Below are 20,469 nucleotides of genomic sequence, written 5' to 3'. Positions count from 1 at the left end.
CAATTATCATAGCAACGGAAGTGTGTACTCACCTTCTGAACGCGTTCTTTGTAGCTCTCCGACCTGTTGATGGTCGTGTTGGACGGTTTCCGGGGAGCATGTTGCGTGCTGAAACAGACAAAGCGAATCTTTAGGATAATATCGACAATGAGGTTGATAGCTACAAATGCTGCCAATTTTAAAATTTTTGGAAAACAATTTTACATAAAAAATTAGCGACAACACACATCTTTTCTCGCAAGAGTTTCTTACCTCAGAATTAGTATTTAATACCTTCGTTATATTCTTTTACTTTTCTCGGGAACTGTTTTCCATATTATTCCTGACACTTTCACAAAGCTATCAGCTTTCCTTGGATGATAACTTGTCGACTTCTTATTTCTATTTTCTTATATTATACTCCCAAAGAACTTTAAATTTTCGGCTGTTTTTCACCCTGTGTCATATTTACTATAGGCCTATTCTTTTTTCTGGTGTGACCACCAGCTGATACTTCTTTACATATTCTTGCAGAACTAGTTCCCAAACTGTATGTGCGTGTACACTTGAAAATCATAATAAAGATGAAATTGGGCAATAGAGGAGAAAAAAGATGTACCAGCCAGTGTATCACGTGGAACTTGAGTTAATTCGCAGTCTTAACGCACGGACTTCATGAAACTCAACAAAGTATCGGTAAGGTGCTAGTAGGGGGTGGTTATGGTCAGATCGTGATGCTTGTAACTTTTTCCCTGAATGTATCAGATCTTTATAGCAATACAGTGTGCAGCGCCATTAGCTGTAGACGTCAACAGAAACGAGTAGCTTCTCTTGCAGAAATTTCGTTGTCTGGCTGGTGAAGAGTTCCGAGCGATGACAACACCACAACAGGGGTAGTCCTCGATTTACTTATCACCTCAAAAAATGAAATTACGTAACGTTTTGTTTGTCTGGGGTCCTCGAATACATTGAAATGGTCGCGCCACAGTACGGGAGCACACTGCTAGAGCAACCAAAAGGAAATAGCTCAGCCTATCTTCCCTTCAACATTGAGCTGCGCCAAATCGTTTTGGCTCATCTAGCGGTGTGCTTTCGTACTGTGGCACGACCGCTTCGATGTGTACCAGGACTGGAGACACACAACTACAAACGAACATAAAATTCATCATGGAAGTTTACTTTTGAAAGTGACAATTAAAGCTTGATACCACTGTCCGCCGCAGTAATGGTGCAGTCAGTGTTTCACTTAGACAATGGTACTCACTTGGCGCTGCTGGAGCTGGGCAGCCCTGCAGGGAGGCTCCTCTTCCGGTGGAACATGGACACCGCTGAAGAAGGCATCTCAGCCTCCGCCGCCCTCGCACATCGTCGCTTCCCGACCCTTCCTGCCTAAGCACACAAGCTTTAGCACACGACTACACGCTGCTCCGTGTGCCGAGGGAAACGTGCTCTAGTCGCCTCCAAAAGCGACAGAGTAATCGAAATTCGACAAAATGCAACTTCTAATCGGCCGATGAGCCAAATGTATCGGTACAGTCCGATCATTGTGGGTAAAGTCAATTTCCATTTGAAAACTAACACATTCATGGCTTAGATCAATCATCATCATGGGAGATATTTACGACGTAGTCGCTTCAGGGCACACCTGGTTTGATTTTATTTCTCCTTGCTATTCATATTGTATCTTAAGGACACAACGAAGTACTTCGTACTGTGTTACTCTCGCGCTAACTGCGTCCAACATTTTTAAGCTGATAAAACTCGTCCTTACATATGTTTAAACCTAATTGCCCCCTCCTTCCCCCACATAACTCAAGCTATCAATACAAACACTGGAGTTACGCTGTAAACATAAATTCTCCGGAAGAAAGAGCACGATTTATTTCTATATCTTAATATAAACACCACCCAGCATTTTTATAGACCCTGTGTAGTACGAACTGCACACTTGCAATGGCAAATGGTACACTTACTACTAACTCAACCCCGCCAAACTAATGAATACAAGCATTGGTTTGCAGATTAGCACGTAAAGATGAAGTACGGTAGGGAGCACCTTGTATCCGTGTATCGTGTCTTCTGAGATTGAGGTATTCGTTTAACTTAGCGGAATCGCAGATTATATCCGGAGTATGGTGCAAAAGCTAGACCCCTTAATCGACAGTCACAGTAGTAGCCTTCCTGGCACGTTGTGATCCTCGTGTTATGTAAATTTTAAAGACCCAAGTTCCGTGTTATAAATTTCTGTTCTTTATTTATATCAGCTCAACCGTCCCAAAATGGTTTTCAGTATCTTTACGCTAAGAATTAGATCTTTTTTGTAAAACAGTTGTGAAAGCGTTGAGTGAGTAGACTCCATAGTATTTAGCATCCGAGCAATAGCACAGAAACTTATCTTTTAATTTCAAATTAAATCTTTCTGGAGGTTTTTCCATTGTTCAAACGATATTTCTAAAGCAATATTAGAAGCTTATTGTTGGCAGACAAAAGGCTGCTCATACATTTAGGCATATACATTTCATGTTACGGATCTTGCCGAGATGGGAAGCATTTAACCCCTGATGTTTCATTGTCGGGTCTCTTCGGTCACTCGTTTTCCGATTTGGCTTCTATGTCTGACGTCGTTCTGTACTTTTGTTACTTTTCTCGGCTGGTATGCTGTCGCACGAAGTCTGACACGTTCCAATGTCGTAGCGCCTCTATCAACGAGCGACGAGCGTTCGTGGTTGGTTGGTTTAAAAGGGGGTAGGGACTCGGGACTGAACTGCTTGGTCATCGGTCCCTACGCTCGTGGTCTGCTTCATATAATAGCAGACTACGCTCTTAGACGCGAACTAATGATCGCCCTTTTCGTCTTGTTTCCGCTTGTATGGAGATGACGCGCAGAGAGGAGCGAGTGCGGATGACGCAGCAAAGTGGCTTTGGGGCGATAATGGAGACGAAGGAGACTTCACTGAGAAAAGTAAATGGCAAGCATCTCTTCCTTTATGCGATGATATACTCACAGTGTATCTGAAGTTAGCAACGATGAAAAAAGTAACGATATGCAGCATGTTGCATGTAAACCGAATGTCTGTCGATGTTATAGTGACACCGAGCCGAAGTCTCTGTACTCTGAGTGACATGGATTCAAGTTTCCTGAAAGTATTTGACCAACAGTTTAACACTTCATTCGTGAAATAGTGATCATTCGCGAAATAGTGCATTCATCAGTTAAAATACCGAAAATTATTCCATTAACAAGACATTCCATAACGCAATCATGAAATGCTATTTCATAGGAAGAAATAAAGACGTTCTTGCCAAATACTGATCATAGATCTGAGTTTGAAGACGAAATTTAGTGACCAATCGAAGAACGGCAAGGCCGACCTCTATTGATCAAGAACATGTTCTCTGGTTTCCGATTTTTCCGTAAGTCGCATAACTATGTTTCTCACTCAAAATAATAGCAGCAGTAACGGGGGCGGGGACACGGGTACAAGTGGGGCCATTTTCCCCCTCTGAAATCTAGGATACACGTTTTTGCAGAACTTTACATTTCTGGAAGTGATTGTGATGTTCGATGGGATTGATATTGAGTTATTTGGATGACCAAATCATTCGCTCAAATTGTCCAGAACGTTCTTCAAACAAATTGCGAACAACTGCAATCCAGTGATATGGCGCATTGTCATCCATAACAATTCCATCATTGTTTGAGAACATGAACTCCATGAATGTGTGCAAATGGTATTCCTGTAGCCGAACGTAAACATTTCCAGTCAGTTCAAATGGTTCAAATGGCTCTGAGCACTATGGGACTCAACTGCTGAGGTCATTAGTCCCCTAGAACTTAGAACTAGTTAAACCTAACTAACCTAAGGACATCACAAACATCCATGCCCGAGGCAGGATTCGAACCTGCGACCGTAGCGGTTTCCAGGCAGTGATCAGTTCAATTCGACCGGAGGATCCATTCCATTCGAACATAGCCAATACCTTTATGGAACCACCACTAAGTTGCACAGTGCCTTGTTGACAACTCGCGCTCTTACCAACTGAAATCGGGGCTCATCTGACCAGACCACGGTTTTCCAGTTGTCTAGGATCCAACTGATATGGTCACGAAGCCAGGAGAGGCACTGCGTGCGATGTGCTGTTACGAAGGGGCACTCGCATCGGTAATCTGCTGCCACAGCCCATAAACGCCATATTTAGCTTTACTGTCCTGGCGGATACGTTCGTCCTACGTCTGCGGTTATTTCACGCAACGCTGCTGGTCTCTCAGCACTGACAACTCTACGCAAACGTCGCTTCTCTCGGTCGCTAGTGAAGGCTGTAGGCGACTTCGTTGTCTGTGGTGGCAAGTAACGCCTGATATTTCGTATTCTCGGCACACACTTGACATTGTGGATCGCGGAATACTGAATTCTCTAATGATTTCCAAAATGGACTGCCCCATGCATCTAGCTCCAACTACCATTCCGCGTTCGAAGTCTGTTAATTGCCGCCGTGTGTCCGTTATCACGTTGGAAGCCTTTCCACATGAATCACCTGAGTACAAACGACAGCTCCGCCAATGAACTGCCCTTTTACACTTTGTGTACGCGATACTACCGCCATCTGTATACATGCATATCGCTATTCCATGACTTCTGTCACCCCAGTGTATAATTCCTTACGTTTTCTCCGTTCCTTTTTCGAACAGCCCTTAGGTACTGAGCTACATAAATAGTCAGTTGAACGCAGAGCACGACGCAAACACAACTGCAGTACACGCGCCTAATATCCATCCCCAATTCCCTGCTGCATAATTTAATAACGGTAGTACATTACTTCACGTCTGTAGGCAAAAAAACGACGTGCCAAGGTTTGTTGAGACTACATTCAGTTTTACATGGCAAGGATATCGTACTAAACTCTGGGGAAGACGGCCATCCAGCACTATATGAGTTTCATTTGTACACTTCTGTACCGAAATTCCTTAGTGTCTAAGAATAAATACTCTTCTTGCACTAGAAGAGAACAAGAAAAAAATGAAGAAAAATACTGAGCAGATAACTATCAAAATTTTGAGATACATTAATTTTCAGCACTGCCACACACAATTCCCAGAGCACTAATCATTTATAACAGAAGCCCCAATTTTAGAATCTTGGCCCCGTGGATAAATAACTGCAGACGTTCATGGCAGCCGGGGATATCGCGGTGGGCACCAAAAAAATTAGACTAAATATGGCGAACGGTTGTTCCTGGTTGAAATTTGCACGAAACATACTGATACATCTACAGGTGCACAATAATTCTGCAATTCACAATGAAGTGCCTGGAAGAGGTTTCACTGAAGGACCTTTAAGCTAGTTCTCTACCGTCCATTGTCGAATAGCGCGCGGGAAAAACGGACACTTTCCGTGCAAGCTCTGATTTCTCTTATTTTATTATGATGATCACTCCTCCCTACGTAGGTGGGCGCCAACAAAATATTTCCACATACTGAGAAAGTTGGTGACTGACATTTAATGAGAAGATCCTGCCGCAGAGAAAAAACACCTTTGTTTTAATGACTGGCACCGCAATTCGCGTATCATATCCATGACAATCTCCCATTTAGCGATAATACCAAAGCAGCTGCTCTTCCTTGAATTTTTTCAATGCCCTCAATCCTATCCCATGCAGGTGCCGTACAGCACAGCAATACTGCAGAAGAGAGCGGACAAGCGTGATGCAAGCTGTCTCTCTAGCAGATCTGTTAGACTTTCTAAGTCTTCTGCCAATAAATCACCAGTCTTTGTTCGCGTTCCCCACAACATTGTCTAAGTGATCGTTCCAATTTAAGTTATGAGCAGTTATAATCCCTACGTATTTAATTGAATTCACTGCCTTCAGATTTGTGCTATTTACCGTGTAACCTAAATGTAGTGAGTTCTTTTTAGAGCTCCTGTGGATGAATTCACATTTTTCATGCTTTAGAGTCAATTACCACTTTTTGCACCATACAGATATCTTGTATAAATCACTATGAAATGCGTTTTTATCATATGATGACTTTACATGACGGTAAATGACAGGATCATCTAGGAATGATCTAAGAGGGCTGCTCAGATTGTCTATTAAATCATCTCTATTGATCAGGAACAACAAAGGGCCTATAATGCTTCCTTGGCGAACACCTGATATTACTATTGTTTTACTCTATGATTTTCCGTCAATGTAAGCTGAGATGAAATGACGAATCCAGTAACACAACGGAGGCGATATTCCATAGGCATGAAATTTAATTAGATGTCGCTTGTGAGGAAACTGTGTCAAACTTTTTCTGGAAATCTAATAATATGGCATCAATGTGACGTTATCTGTCGATAGCACTCATTATTTCGTGTGAATGAGGAGCAAGTTGTGTTTCACACCAACGATATTTTCTGAATCTGTGCTGGCTATTTGTCAATAAATAGTCTTCTTCGAGGTGATTCATGATGTTCGAGCACAATGTATGTTCCAATATGGTGTAGGCGTAACAAAACTAATGGAATGTTTCAAAGATGACGGCCAGACCGATGAATTATCCATACAGCAGCGTTAAGGATTGTTGTTCGTCACGCTGGCTTCCCATTTGATCGGAGAGTGTTGGTGGCGTGGTGCTGCTGGAGCAGATAATGCTATAGTAGCGTCATGGAATGTCGGCTGTGACTCGGAGTGAGGGGCACCGAAGAATGAAGTGCTCTGAGCAGATTCGCAGAACGTGTAGGCAAGTTTGGTGGCTAACATCGGCCATCTGAATTTCATTGTGGAAATTTGAACAGAGTTGGCATTTGAAGGTGTAGCGCCGGCACGAGCTGACATGTCTACAAGCTGCTGCTAATTCTCGCGCGGGTATAGCAAGCTGGCTACGCCATAAACGCGAGCACCGCTTGGCCGGTCAGCACTTCCGCCGACTGCTCCCAACCATCTCTCAGCTGCCGCGCACCCGCTACCACCGTCTTCCGCTAACACACTCAAACTATGTGCTCTCACGACACGAAACACACTACCCAGGCAACACACACAGTAGGTACAATATTGTACATGTCTTACGCGAATTAGATGGGCTTCTACTAAAGTCTCAACTCCGAACAGTGCTTTCACGAAGTCAACCTCACCTCTTTAGTTGAGATTTTCAACTGCTTATACCCAAAAAATATCTTAACTAGTCATAAACCCTGTTGTTGTGTGGAAATATGTACATTAATAAGCTACTTAACTCTACAGAGTTCGCCTCCACAGCCCAGTAATCAGCATGTCTGACTGCTACGCGGAAAGCTTGGGTTCGATTCCCATTGCAGACAGAGTTTTCCTATATGGGAAGACTCTACAGGGGTGCACTCGACCTCGTGATGCCACCTGAGGAGCTACTTGAATGAGGAGCAGCGGCTCGCAGGTCAAGAAAGCACACAACAGCAGGTAGAGCGGTGTGCGGACCCTACGTCATTCCATGTTCCATCTGAATGATGCCATTGGCTGAGGATGACACGACTGCCTATCCATACCATTTGGCTCGTCTAGCTCAAAACGCGACGTTTTGCTTGCTTTTATTTTGCTTAATTACAAGGAAACTAACTCACTGAAAGTACCATCCTCGTCGCCCTCTGGGTTCTGCGTCTGCTCACACTCATTTAATAAGGCTACTGAAATGTTGAGCTGTGGCAACAAAATCCGTGACAATTTTTTTAGCTTCGTATCACCACGGACGAGTGTTCGGTTTATGACTATGACCCCGAGACAAAGGAGAAAAATAAGCATGGAAACATGTGGATTTATCGCCGCCGAAAAAGACGAAGATAAAACCACAATCGGCAATTTGAGTGTTTTTGGGGATTGCCATGATACGTAACGGGTCTACTGTCGCACGAACATACTATCGTAGCCTCTAATGAGGATTTCTTTTTACGCTCACGACAACGCCCCATCTCATTCTGCACACGACAAATCGCACTCGCTGTTTCTTTGGGCTATCAAATGGTGCCTTACCACTGCTATTTTCCTTACATGGCACCTATGCATTTCTTCGGATGAATAAATCACTGGTCGTAGGCATTTCCACAATGACAACTAGAACGATTCCCGAAAAGCTAAAATGCACTCTTCAACAACCACAGTCTTAGTCAAGCCATGCACAGATACAACGATTGCGTCGCATTGTAAGATGAACACGCAGAAACGGACAAACACCGTTTCAATGGTTTTAAGTTCCCATCATACAACGTGATCGGCAATCCTTGAAGTTTTGTATTTGTTCTCCTTTAGCTTGAGTTCCCTTTCTGCATTTCTTCATTCAGGGAAAGACAAAGTGGCATCTGGGAATCATTTCACGAGAATAGACGGGGCAAAATTTGAAACACCCTGTGCAGAATGAGCTGGGTCGTCGCCATGCAGCACGTGTATTCAAGGACGGCCAAATTCGAGAGAATTTAAGATTAATGTCAACGAAACAAAGCAAAGCGAAGGTAATGGTGTGTAATCGAATTCAATCAGGTGAAGGTGACGAAGTAAGATTTTAAATGTGATTCATAGTAGTGAATGGTGTTTAATATTTCTGCTGCAAAATAACAGAAGAAGTGAACTGCAGACTGACAGTAGGAAGAAAAGCGTCAGAAAAAGCGAACTCTTGACGTTAAACATGAAGTTACAATATTACAAAGTCTTTTCATAAGAAATTTATATTGAGTGTAGCCTTGTATGGAAAGGAAACTTGGCCACCGAACAGCTGAGACACGAAGAGAACAAGCATTTGCAATGTGATGCGTATAATGTACGAATTTTAGTTTAAGACAGTCTGTATGCCACTGAATGATGGCAATATTTCTGTTTTCCAGACGCGTTTCGCTTCAATTCATTAAGCAATTATATGCGGCCCAAAACACATGTTCACTTGTATGCAGCTCTTTCAAGTGACCTTATCTGCTGCTACTGAATGTGTAAGTTGTAAAACATTCCAATCTAATCAGCTTTTTGCTCACTGTGTGTTATATTAGTTATTGTTGATATTGTTCTACATGTGCTCTTGCTGAACTGCTGGTAAAACTGTCGTTCTGCCTGCAGCACTAAAACACATTTCAGCATACAATAGAAACGCCGCACAGTACTGCTTCCAGTATGTCATCCTGTTTAGCGAACCGTGGGACATATTTCCATGTAACGGTCAAAGGAGATATTTGTGCGGTGTGTGTGGGGGTGGGGGGAATGGGAAGGCGAGATTGTTTGTCGTGGTATAGAAACAGCAAGCTTCTTCAACAGAACAGCAAGTAGAACGATGTCAACAGAGAGCAAGTAACAAAACTTGCACTGAGTAAAGGGTGTCTAGGTCAGAACTATTTGTAGCAAATATGTACAACAGCGGAGTATGTAACGTAAGTGCTGCACAGAAATCAGTATTTATTTCAGGCCACTTGTCTGGAAAAAGAAATAATGCCTTTATCAAGTTGCTTACAGACTATCCTAACCTAAAAGTGATCGACATCAATAGCTAAGGACGACTGACAGATCAATTTATTAAGGATATCAGATGAGTACATCGGGTAACTAATGAGGAGGTACTGAATTCAATAACGAATTTAAGAGCTTATAACACACGTCAAGGCATCAAGGAAGAGTATTATTGTAGGAGTAAAAATTATCATCACCAAGGACGGAATACGGTAAACATGCTCAAGTCAATACAGGGTATAGTAGTTATGCAGATATGGGAAGACTCTTACACAACGCCGACTAGCTTAGAGAGCTGCATCACTATCGTCTTCTGACGACGATAACAACAACATCAAGACGACGACGGCAGCGACAGGCACTGCGCTGTGTTGGTTCCGCTGTCCGCGTGCGCACTGGGTAATTGTCACACTGTTTCTGCCTTCTCCCCACCGCCACCCGAAGTCGCTACTGAGGCAACAGTTTTTTTGCCGTGTGATGCTATTAGGCGTCTGCTGCCGGCTCAGCGCGGCTCGCTGGAGCGTGACAGCAGCAGCAGTTCTGCTGCAGGTGCCGCCGGCAGGTCAAGCGGAAGCACCCGCCGCCTCGCGCCACTCGCTCCACAGCACCGCGCAGCGCCGGCTCCAATCGATTTTCCGCAACAGATGAGCGCCACTGCCAGACTCGCATCGAGCAACTCAAAGAGCCGCTACGAGCCGTGTCTGTACAACTGCCGCCCAACCCAAGGGCCAGCGACCCGCCACTGCTCTCGCTAGTTTGCTTAAGGGTGGAATCGAATTACTGGTGCAAAGACCACCCTAAACAGTCCCTGTAGCGCTACATCTGCGACTAACGCAATAGTAACGTACTTAATGGCAATTTAGACCTTCGCATCAGAGAATCTCTCATATAAGAAGATAACGTACTAGCACGTGATTTTTCTTTCTCTGTCGTTCGACGGTGTGAATGTTCTGATATTTGTACATACGACAGTACTGACCCGGAGTATTCATTCCTTAATTCGTAAGGACACCAAACTGATTAAACGAAAATACATGCCAATATGTATCTGAAAAAGGTATGTTACCTAATTCAACCAAGCCAAGGGAGACAGCAGGAAAAGCGGGAGGTGACAGTACATAGCAAACTGGAAACGTTAACAAACAATTTTTCCATGTCACTGAAAGTTCAGTACATACACACAGGCCTATGAAGCTCACGGAACTTCAAGTCCACGTACTTCTTCGCTGTGGAGGATGACACTATATAGTAATCGTTATCTGCTCTTCACAAGGTAACAGACACTGTGTTTTTGTTAATATTATAAGGCGTGATAAAATACTCGTCGATAATATAAGGTACAGTAAGTCTAGATATGGACATTATTACGTAAGCATCATTAGATCGGATGAAACTACCAAATAGTGACTGAAGTAAAAAGAATAAGACTAGCAATAACGAGAGACGTTTTCTGAAAGAGAAATATTTTAGGATTTAATTAGAATTTACTTTGTAAATGTCTTTCTAGAAGTATTTGTCGAATTTAAGCCTTATACAGAAGCTAAATAATGATGAACGGTATCGATATATAAAGACCAGGCCTTTTTGATATGTTACTACTGAAGAATGCAGAATGTTAAATGAGTAGATTCAGTAACTAATGAAGAGGTATGAGTCTAACTGCGGAGAGAAAACCTTTATGCTTCAACTTGCCTAAAATAAGGGATAGATTGCTGATGTGTCCAGAAACCGCTAATTTGATAATCGGCAATAATGAAACATTCAATATACGGCCGGCCGTTGTGGCCGAGCGGTTCTAAGCGCTGCAGTCTGGAACCGCCCGACCGCTACGGTCGCAGGTTCGAATCCTGCCTCGGCATGGATGTGTGTGATGTCCTTAGGTTAGTTAGGTTTAAGTAGTTCAAAGTTCTAGGGGACTGATGACCTCAGATGTTCAGTCCCATAGTACTCAGAGCCATTTGAACCATTCAATATACGAATCCTGTGATATGGCCACAGAGAGCAGCAGTTACGGGACAGAAACGCGCAACACACTACAAAGTAGAGCTGCACCAAACCAGTCTTTGGACATAAAAAAGAAGAACTGTCCTATGTACGTTTAGTGTCTTTATCTCTCACTTTACTCGGGAAGCTGCTAAAGCACGGTTAAGAAATCTGCTGTAGAGCTGATGCTGCCAATCCGGCAGTTACCTTATGTGATTTGAGAAACAGAAAATCGAAGTATGGGCGGCAGGACGAGGATTTCATCCCAGCAGGTCCCGAAACAAAGCCCTCTGCGCAGCTTTTCTAGACCTGATAAACTGAACTAGTTCCGGTAACACCCTCACCCATACACTGCGATCACTTTCATCGCAAATAACAGCTGAGTTAAAACCATGATGAAATGATAGCCGCCCCCCCCCCCCCCCCCCACACACACACTATGGCTCTGTGACTCAGTACTTACGAGGTCCATTCACCTACAATGCATTATTCTCTATCTTAGATACCCTTACGCTACAAATATAGGAGCTACTGTCGCATCACAATACATATTATACGAAGGTACCACAATAACCAACAAAAACATCACGCGAGATCATCGCGTCTCGTGAAAGTGACGACTGTGCACAAAAACCTAAGGGAAATACCAGCGGTATGTGGCTTCTACGCCATTTTGGATATCTTTGAAACTCTTCTCACAAAGCAGACAAGTACCGACAGAATTGACGTAAATGACTGTGAAACTGAGGACATATCCAGAGGCTTCTTGCAGCTGCCCTGGCAGGAAGAGACGCGTCGCCGTCAGCCACAGGTGGCCTAAGCCTAGCCGTGGAGAGTCGTCGCCAACCCAAACAAACCCACTGCCAGACACGCGCCTCTGGCAACTACGCTTCGCTTGCCCTTGGACGTCGCGCTTACTATTTCGTGGCATTCCAGGCACCGCTACTGTGTCGATGCGTCGCACAGTAAGCAGGATGGTACTATCGAAGGTCCTCATAATCTCCAAAGATTTTTTAAAATGCAGTACTCCCTTTTTCATTACAGCACAGAAATCCCACACGGAAGGTTACACCATTAATGGTAAATATCGTGACTGTCAAGGCTGGTTAGGATCACGCAGAAAAATTTGAGCCAACTCCAAATGAAACTATGTATAAGAGTTAGAGAGACATCAATCTCAACAGTATTCAAATTGGTGAAATAATAACAATCGAGTTGAATGAAGAGCACAGAGTGAGCCAAAACTATGTTGCTAATCGTATGCGAATTACAAATGTAAGAACTGGGAACAAAGTGGCGTCGTTCCTCTGTAACGATGATGGATAAATTTTGACAATCAGTGTTACCGACGAACCGCGAAACAATGATTCTGCCTCTGTCGTATATTTTGCACAAAAAACCGCGACAAAGGGAGCTTGGTATCTCCTACGAAAGCGAAGTTGTATTTCGCTTGCGTCTTCATGAATAAAACATGAATTAGAGTGGCCTTTCATAGTTCAAAACATCTTCAGCAGACACTATACAGTGCTTTATGGAGTAGAGGAGCACATCAAATCGCATAGGTGACTTAACGAAAGTCTAGTTTAACGAACGCTTTAATTTGTCGGTACGTGTCGCAGATTCTATAATGTGTAGTTCCGAAAAAAATTTACGTATTTGAACTATTGTGCATTATGTTTTGTAATAACAGAGGCACTGGTTCAGAATGCCAAAATTTCGTTCTCTTTCAAATTCGGAACTCCTGAAGATGTCAAACACACGCAATTCATACAGTTCTACAACAGGGGTTTTAGAATACGTTTTCCACTTGGTTTGTGTTAGACGTATGTACAAAGGAAATTTCATCGTGTTTGTCACTAACCAGCATAGACGTCGGAGGTATGCCATTTACTGATTCCGCACTTTGCAGTGAGTGTGAAGCGCACGAGGACGAGTTCCACCCGAATGTTAGAGGATATCCGCCAGAAAGCCTGCATAATTCTACGGAATCAGATCTGCAGGCTACATGAGTACATCTAGAATGAATGTCTTCAGAAAGCTACGGAGCGTGTATGCACACACACACTGCAGATCGTGCCGAAGCCGTCGCCAGCAGACAAGGCACATAGCTGCCACCTGGCATGTGGCGTCATTCGCCATCGACGAAACAATTACGTGAAGACCACCGTTTCATCTGACGAAGTCAAATTTCACTTTTCACGGTCAGTCAACAAGCGTAATTTCAGAATACTGGAGTTCTGGACGTTGACGTTATGTTCGTATATACATGCGGGATAGGTTTAAGATTAATTACGTATATCAAACATGATCGGGCTAGTTATCAGATGTGTGTGAGATACAAGTCTTTACCTTTACTAAGAGCATCACGAGCCGTACATACACTTGTTTTAACCGTGAATTAGCAGACTGATTCATTATCTGAGTGCAGGAACATCCTGACCTCAGTGAGAAGTAAACACAGAACATAAATTTTAGTCTCGTGTTTCGCCAGGATTTATGGCAGTAAATCTCGCGTTACACTAAGGTGCAGACGACACGATGCGCCTTAGGGAAGTGCGACTATGGAATCTTGAAGCGAAACAGAGAGTAAGCGCCGAGGCGGAGCTTCTCACGAGGGACCCGGCGCACCGGAAGCAGCGCGAAACGGCAGCTTCCTGCGGCGATAAGAGCAGACCACGGCGCTCGCGCTTCCTCCAGCGCAGCGGCACACCTACCACAAGCACAACGTTCCGCCGACTACCGCCTGCAAGAGCTGTGCCCAAGTTACCCACGAATACTCATTATGATTGCTCCTACGTGTAAACTTGTGCACATTTACATAAATACCCGATGGTAGTCAAAGTTTTCCTATGACCACGAAAAATTAAATTAGAAAATTAACTTTTTGCTTGCAGATACATGGCTGCAGTGTTGATAGAAACACAATTCCCCGCGCCACAGTACCGCAGTACGCCGCTAGGTGAGACAGCGCGAAAGAGTACAGCCCAAAGGTGGGATGCACCGTTTTGTTTTCTCTCATGCAGCGGCGTACCGAGGTACTGTGCAGCGGGGATGTCTGTGTGTACCAAGACATTACGTAACTATTTTTTTGGGCTAATATTACTTTATGGCCACACCTCTTGTTTACTTAACAAGAACTTACTATCGACTTCAAATTAAGTTTTCGTGGTGACAACGTTGTATGAAGTAGTCATGCCGCGCCCAAAGCAGCAACTTTGGCTTTCGACCACCACCACCACCACCACCACCACCAAGCACAATCGTTATCGTTGCTTTCCGTCGTTTATAGCCAATAGTCAACTTTTAACTGGCCGTCATCGCCTTTGGGTCGAGACGGCGTTGAGGAATACCCTAGACTACGGCGATAAATACGACTCGGCCGACTTCATCGTTATTTAACGTGCAACCGCAGTTTTGGATCAAGTCTATTCTAAACGTTTTGATTACAGCAGTGCCCGCGATAGCGATGACAAAAAAAAAATGGTTCAAATGGCTCTGAGCAATATGGGACTTAACATCAATGGTCATCAGTCCCCTAGAACTTAGAACTACTTAAACCTGACTAACCTAAGGACATCACAGAACACCCAGTCATCACGAGGCAGAGAAAATCCCTGACCCCACCGGGAATCGAACCCGGGAATCCGGGCGCGGGAAGCGAGAACGCTACCGCACGACCACGAGCTGCGGACTAGCGATGACAATACGCTGGTTTGTGATACATGTGTGTCGTCAAATACACTTTCTCTGAAACCGTATTCAACAACCGCAGATTCCTCGATTTTTTTTTTTCATAACATGCCGTTGGTGTTCCGCAAAGTGCAGACAGCATACCAGGCGACATTACGCGTAATTTGTACATTTGTTCGGGAGCAGCAGAGTTCACGCAGCTGTTCGATCACTCAGATTTAAGGTTCCCAGTGGTGTTCCTAAATGACTTACAAGCAACCTCGTTATGGTTCCGCGTGAGAAACGAATGTGTACACCTCCTTTCTTAGACCGAGTTATAGCTTCGTTCCCATTAGCCAGTCTTGGAAGAGAAAGTCAGTCTTTCTTCCCTACGAAATATGACTGAAGTGAAACGAAACGTGCGTACGCGATTTTTTAGCTCTGAGTCTCCTAATGGGCAGTTCGGACGCCTGGTGTGTTATTTTTATTTGACGCTACTTCGGCGACTTGCGCGTCGATGATAAAATGATGACACCTCCCCCCCCCCCCCCCCCCACACACACACACACACAAAACCAAACGGAGATAATGCACGACCAGGTCGGGAACCGAACCTAAGGCCCCATGTCGAGAGCCAACAACGCCATTTCCAAGAGCACGAGGCGCTGACGGCGTACTACTGACTTATTTGTATGTGACTCGGACGGAATAAGGTGAATATTTTGAAAAATAACTGGCTACAGTTGCTTTGGGGAAAGGGACCAAACAGCGAGGTCATCGGATTAGGGAAGGATGGGGAAGGAAACCGGCAGTGTCCATTCTAAGGAACCATCCCGGAATTTGCTGAAGCGATTTTGGGAAATCGCTGAAAATTTAAACCAGAATGGTCGTACGCGGGTTTGGACTGTCGTCCTCCCGAATGTGAGTCCAGTGTGCTAATCACTGCCCCATTTCGCTCGGTTGCATTTCCGGAAACCACTCTTCATAGAACGGGGAACTGTGAGAACCAGCGAAGGCGCCTTTATCAGAGGTACATCAGAACGTTACGAGTCGTCTACGTCTCCTGCCGGCACTGTGTGTGGACGCAGGGCGACTGTCAAGAGCTCACGGCCTCACTTCGTTCTGCCACGTGCAGCAGTTAGGGCAGACTCGTATTCTGACACAAGGTGACGGCCGCAGGAGTAAACTCCGTGAAAAGACCCAAGCCGATTCTGGTGGTGTTGGTTCCCCAGGAAGGGGAAGAAGTGAGCTAGCTGTCGCCGCCTAAGCCTCGTTAGCTGGAGCGGGGATAATGGGGCTTTAAGCGCGCCTCCGGCGACCTTCGGCAATTACCGAACGAGTGCGAGTGAGAAGTGAGGCGGACTTCGGTCACCCCTCGCGACCGGCCCACGCGCTGTCACGGCCTGGAGCTGGAGCCGCGCCGCTGCCGCTTTGGGGGCGGGCGGCCCGGCCTCCGGCCCCCGCCTCCGCGCGCTCTTTGACGTCAACTGCTCGCCTGTCACGCCAGCGACCGGCGCCACGCCCTGATACACTAAGAGAATCGACGCGAAGCGAACCGCCGCTGCCTCGCGCATTTGGGCCTACTGTAACTTCCAATGTGCGGTGCTCCGTTTTTCGCCAAAGTTAACATCTTGGCACACTTCACACACGCAGTAACACGTAATGGGGGCGGAGCTTAGTTAACAACAGAAATATATACGCACTTCCTCTACACGAACACAGTTTCCAACAGCGACTGAATACACAAATCTGCTATTTTCGTTTTCACTTCCCCAGTATCATCATTCCTTATTTTTTATGTTGTCAATTTTGAAGCCAAAACTGTCTAAAAAATTCTTAATGAACAGAAGTTAAAGACTTATTACAATACAAGCCGTGGATGTACATCGAGTAAATTATGAAAGAGAGTAAGGAGAAATTGGGAAATGGATTGAAGTTCGGGTAGAACAAATTAAAACTTGCGACACTGTATTTCTATCAGAGACGCCAATGGAAATTTTAGACCGGTTTCAAGCAGTGGATACTTCATTGAAAAAGAAGTTACAACGTGAACATCAATGTAAGTGTAACAAAGGCAATGAAATGTAGTCGAATGAAATCAGACAACAGATAACGAAATTAGACAAATACGTAGATCAGTTTTTGCTGTTGATAGTACAACTGATGGTGGCCGAAGAGGATATAAAATGCAGACTGCCACTAGCAGAAGAAAGAAAGAAAAAAGTTATTTCCGATAAACAAAAATTTCTTAACGGCAAATATAAATTTAACCTTTTTTTTGCGAAGGTGCTTGCCTGGACTGTAATCTCGTACAGAAGTGAAACGCGGACGATAAAGTGTTCAGGCAAGAAGTGAATATAATCTTTGGAAATGTGGTGCCAAGGAAGGAGGCAAATGATTTAGGCGGGTAGTTCGCGCATCTAATGTGGATTACTGACCCGAATTATAGAAGAAAGAAATTTACGGCACATATTGACTGGAAGGAGTAATCGGTCGGCAGAAGGCATCGTGAATGATCAAACTGGTAATGGCTGAAAGTGTCGGCAAAAATTGTAGAGGAAGACCATGGATTGACTGTAGTAAGCAGATTCCAAAAGATGTAGGGTAGGGGTAGTAGTACAGAGACGAAAAGGTTTGCACAGGATACATTTGCGTGGATAGCTGAGTCAAATTAGTCTTCAAACTTCACATAAGAACAACTTCATATGGTAACCGTGTTTCTGCTGGGTCACTGTCTACAGTAATTCTTAAGAAACTACCAGCTATGATTCCAAGTACGAAGACGTCACATTCCTTTGTGTGATTTAGAGGTAAAAATAAACACGGTATGGCAGCCAGCTTGGCGCCAGACTTTGAAGTCACTTCGACGGGCGTTTTACCAAATCTTGCATTAACGGAGAATGTCGCCCCGCTTTCCATTTCATTTCCATTAACTCGTAATGGTGTACGTTCGCTATACAGATCTGACTCAGATTAGCCTAACGTAACATTTATTTGAGAACTCTCTAAGCGGTGGCCTAATAAGGCAGTACTTCAAAAACAATGTGACGCAACACGCAGCTCAGCGGCCGTACTTCCTTACTGACCGCAAATTCATAAACTGGAACACAGCCAAACCATGAGCCAAACCACTTAGGGTGAACCAGCATATGGACATCGACAGCCGTCGTTCTGGTGGGTGTACTATCCTTGGCTTCTGCCGTTTTAAGCTTCATTTCAGTACGTTTATTACTTCTCTGTATGCAACTCCAGGCGCTTACACCCTACATTGGCGAAACTATGAATGCTGTGGTAAGAGCTGTGTAATACACTGCTCGTTGAAATAGTAAACCGGATTATGAAGCAGTGAACTGATGGCTGTAACAATATTGTAAACTAAACCGCACAAAAATTCTCTTGCTCACTATTAAACATTGCTCTTCGTCTTGGCGCAATGTTTTCTTGTTCTTCAACCGATTCATTGCATATTCAAACTATATGCGTACTCTACGTCAACTATACCGTATCAGCCAGGATGCGCATTGCATATTCATATGTTGTTCTTAGACTACAATACCAGGCGATATGAACGAGTTGAAGCTGCATTTATTAAGGTAATCCATATATATTTCTGCGAAATGTCTTCTTCAGTTCTGTCGCATAAGTTCGAACAGTATGAGAAGCTATGATGGATATAGGTTACTGTCCAATTTCAGATAGTTCGTAAATAAATCACGGATATTGACAGTTTGCTTAGCATTCAACTCTATCTAGCTTCCAATGCCAGACAAAATATATTTCAGGATTAGAACTTTTAACTTCTTACTAATGGTTGACCGTTCGTTTACGAATCAAAAACGAGCGAGCGATCTCTTTGATCATGACGCTAGACTTATTCTGAATGCCCACCCCGAATTCACGATTGATCTCTTCCGCGGGTTTCATTCTACGGGAATGCCGGCTTGATTTTCTGTCCAATCACCCTACAATCTTCGTTTGCATTGCATCGTATCTAAGATAGAATTCTAACTTCTTCACATCCTTTGGCTACAAATGTGTACGTTAATTTTTCCTCTGTCTTGGCTGCAACAGAAGTACTTTGCCGCAATAGAAACCTGAGGTATACATTTGTCAATGTTCAATCCTTTTACCACGCGCAAGCGATGCCAACTGTTAGGCATCACTATGAAAATATCAGCAAGTCAGTGTAGCAGTGCGCAGCAAGTCAGTGTAGCAGTGCGCAGCAGCTCGTGACCATCATGATACACGGATGTGACTGGTTCGCTGTATTCCTACTGCATAACTGAATACAATTATTGTTATTCTGCAAGGCAATTACTGAATGATGATTTTATTATTTAGTTCAACTGAGAATATTTCTTAATTAGCTATTTTAGTCCATGAAATGAATCCAAGTGCACAAAATATGTTTTATTTCCGCTATCTTAGTGAAACAACAGAAAATAAAAACTAGGCATTGTAATATCGCCATCTCAGAGCGATACTGCATTGAATTAAGCAATGGCACTACGTAGCAGTACTGTAGAACCATTCCTGTGTTGCCAAAATCATTTATCTATATCACTAGATGACTAATCCTGCTTATGGTGCACGATCCCACGGCGTCGGGGGCAACAGAAACTAGATTTTCAATATTTCATATCATTATCGACGAAATATAAAATTTTAAAATGCCGTCAATTTACTTTAAGACGTATAATATTATAGATTGAACAGTGTAAGACAGGAATCCTAGAAAGAAGCTGTGTATTTGTCTTAGGCAGCGCAAATTGCCGAGACTATATTCATCCAGTATCTGAGAATAAAAACATTCCGCCCCTTCCAACGAACGTTATATATAAATTTTAAAGCTTCTCCGAAGTCTTTCTCCATTATACGGTTAACGCCAAATATTCAACACATTAACTCATTTTGTAAAATAGTCAGCCATTTGAAGGTGTTTTTACAGGTGACAGTTCGATTGTTTTAAAAATTGGTGTGTGCGGAAAGTGCATCAAAATGTGTGCAACTCACTTGTTTGCTGAATTTGTGTTTGCTTTTGAATGTTCCAGAGAGTCGCGTGGTGAACTGCTAGACCACACGTTTCCGAAATGCTGCATAGCTTTACAATCAATTCCCTTCCTTCCGAAACACACGTGCGCAATACTATCCTCAAAAGCGTGAAAGCGTGATCAAAAACAAATGAAACACCAATAGTGCCCGATTAGGCTGTCAGGCACATTTTGTACTTTCGCTTAAGTGGAAAAACGCATCCCGCTGCCAACTCCTCCTCCTCCTCTTCTTCTTCTTCTTCTTCTTCTTCTTCTTCACAGACAGGGGAGTAGTGGAGCGGACAGACGGCCGTGCTGCGGGCACAGCCCAGTACGATAGCCGCGCCGGCTCTTCCTGTTGCGCTCT

General features: G+C 43.9%; 1 protein-coding gene across 1 annotated transcript in view; it reads right to left on the bottom strand.

Annotated features, from left to right (window-relative positions):
• The window catches only part of LOC124775767 (rho guanine nucleotide exchange factor 12), a 1,141,602-nt gene that overhangs the window by 305,484 nt on the left and 815,649 nt on the right, over nt 1-20,469 (bottom strand). The window contains exon 20 of the mRNA XM_047250599.1: nt 33-108. Coding sequence (XP_047106555.1) covers nt 33-108 — 76 coding nt within the window. The remainder of the gene's footprint in view (nt 1-32; nt 109-20,469) is intronic.

The sequence above is a fragment of the Schistocerca piceifrons genome, chromosome 2 (assembly GCF_021461385.2).
Source record: "Schistocerca piceifrons isolate TAMUIC-IGC-003096 chromosome 2, iqSchPice1.1, whole genome shotgun sequence".
Lineage (NCBI taxonomy): Eukaryota > Metazoa > Arthropoda > Insecta > Orthoptera > Acrididae > Schistocerca > Schistocerca piceifrons.
Note: the sequence above shows the minus strand (reverse complement) of the source record. Positions and strands in the feature narration are given on the sequence as shown.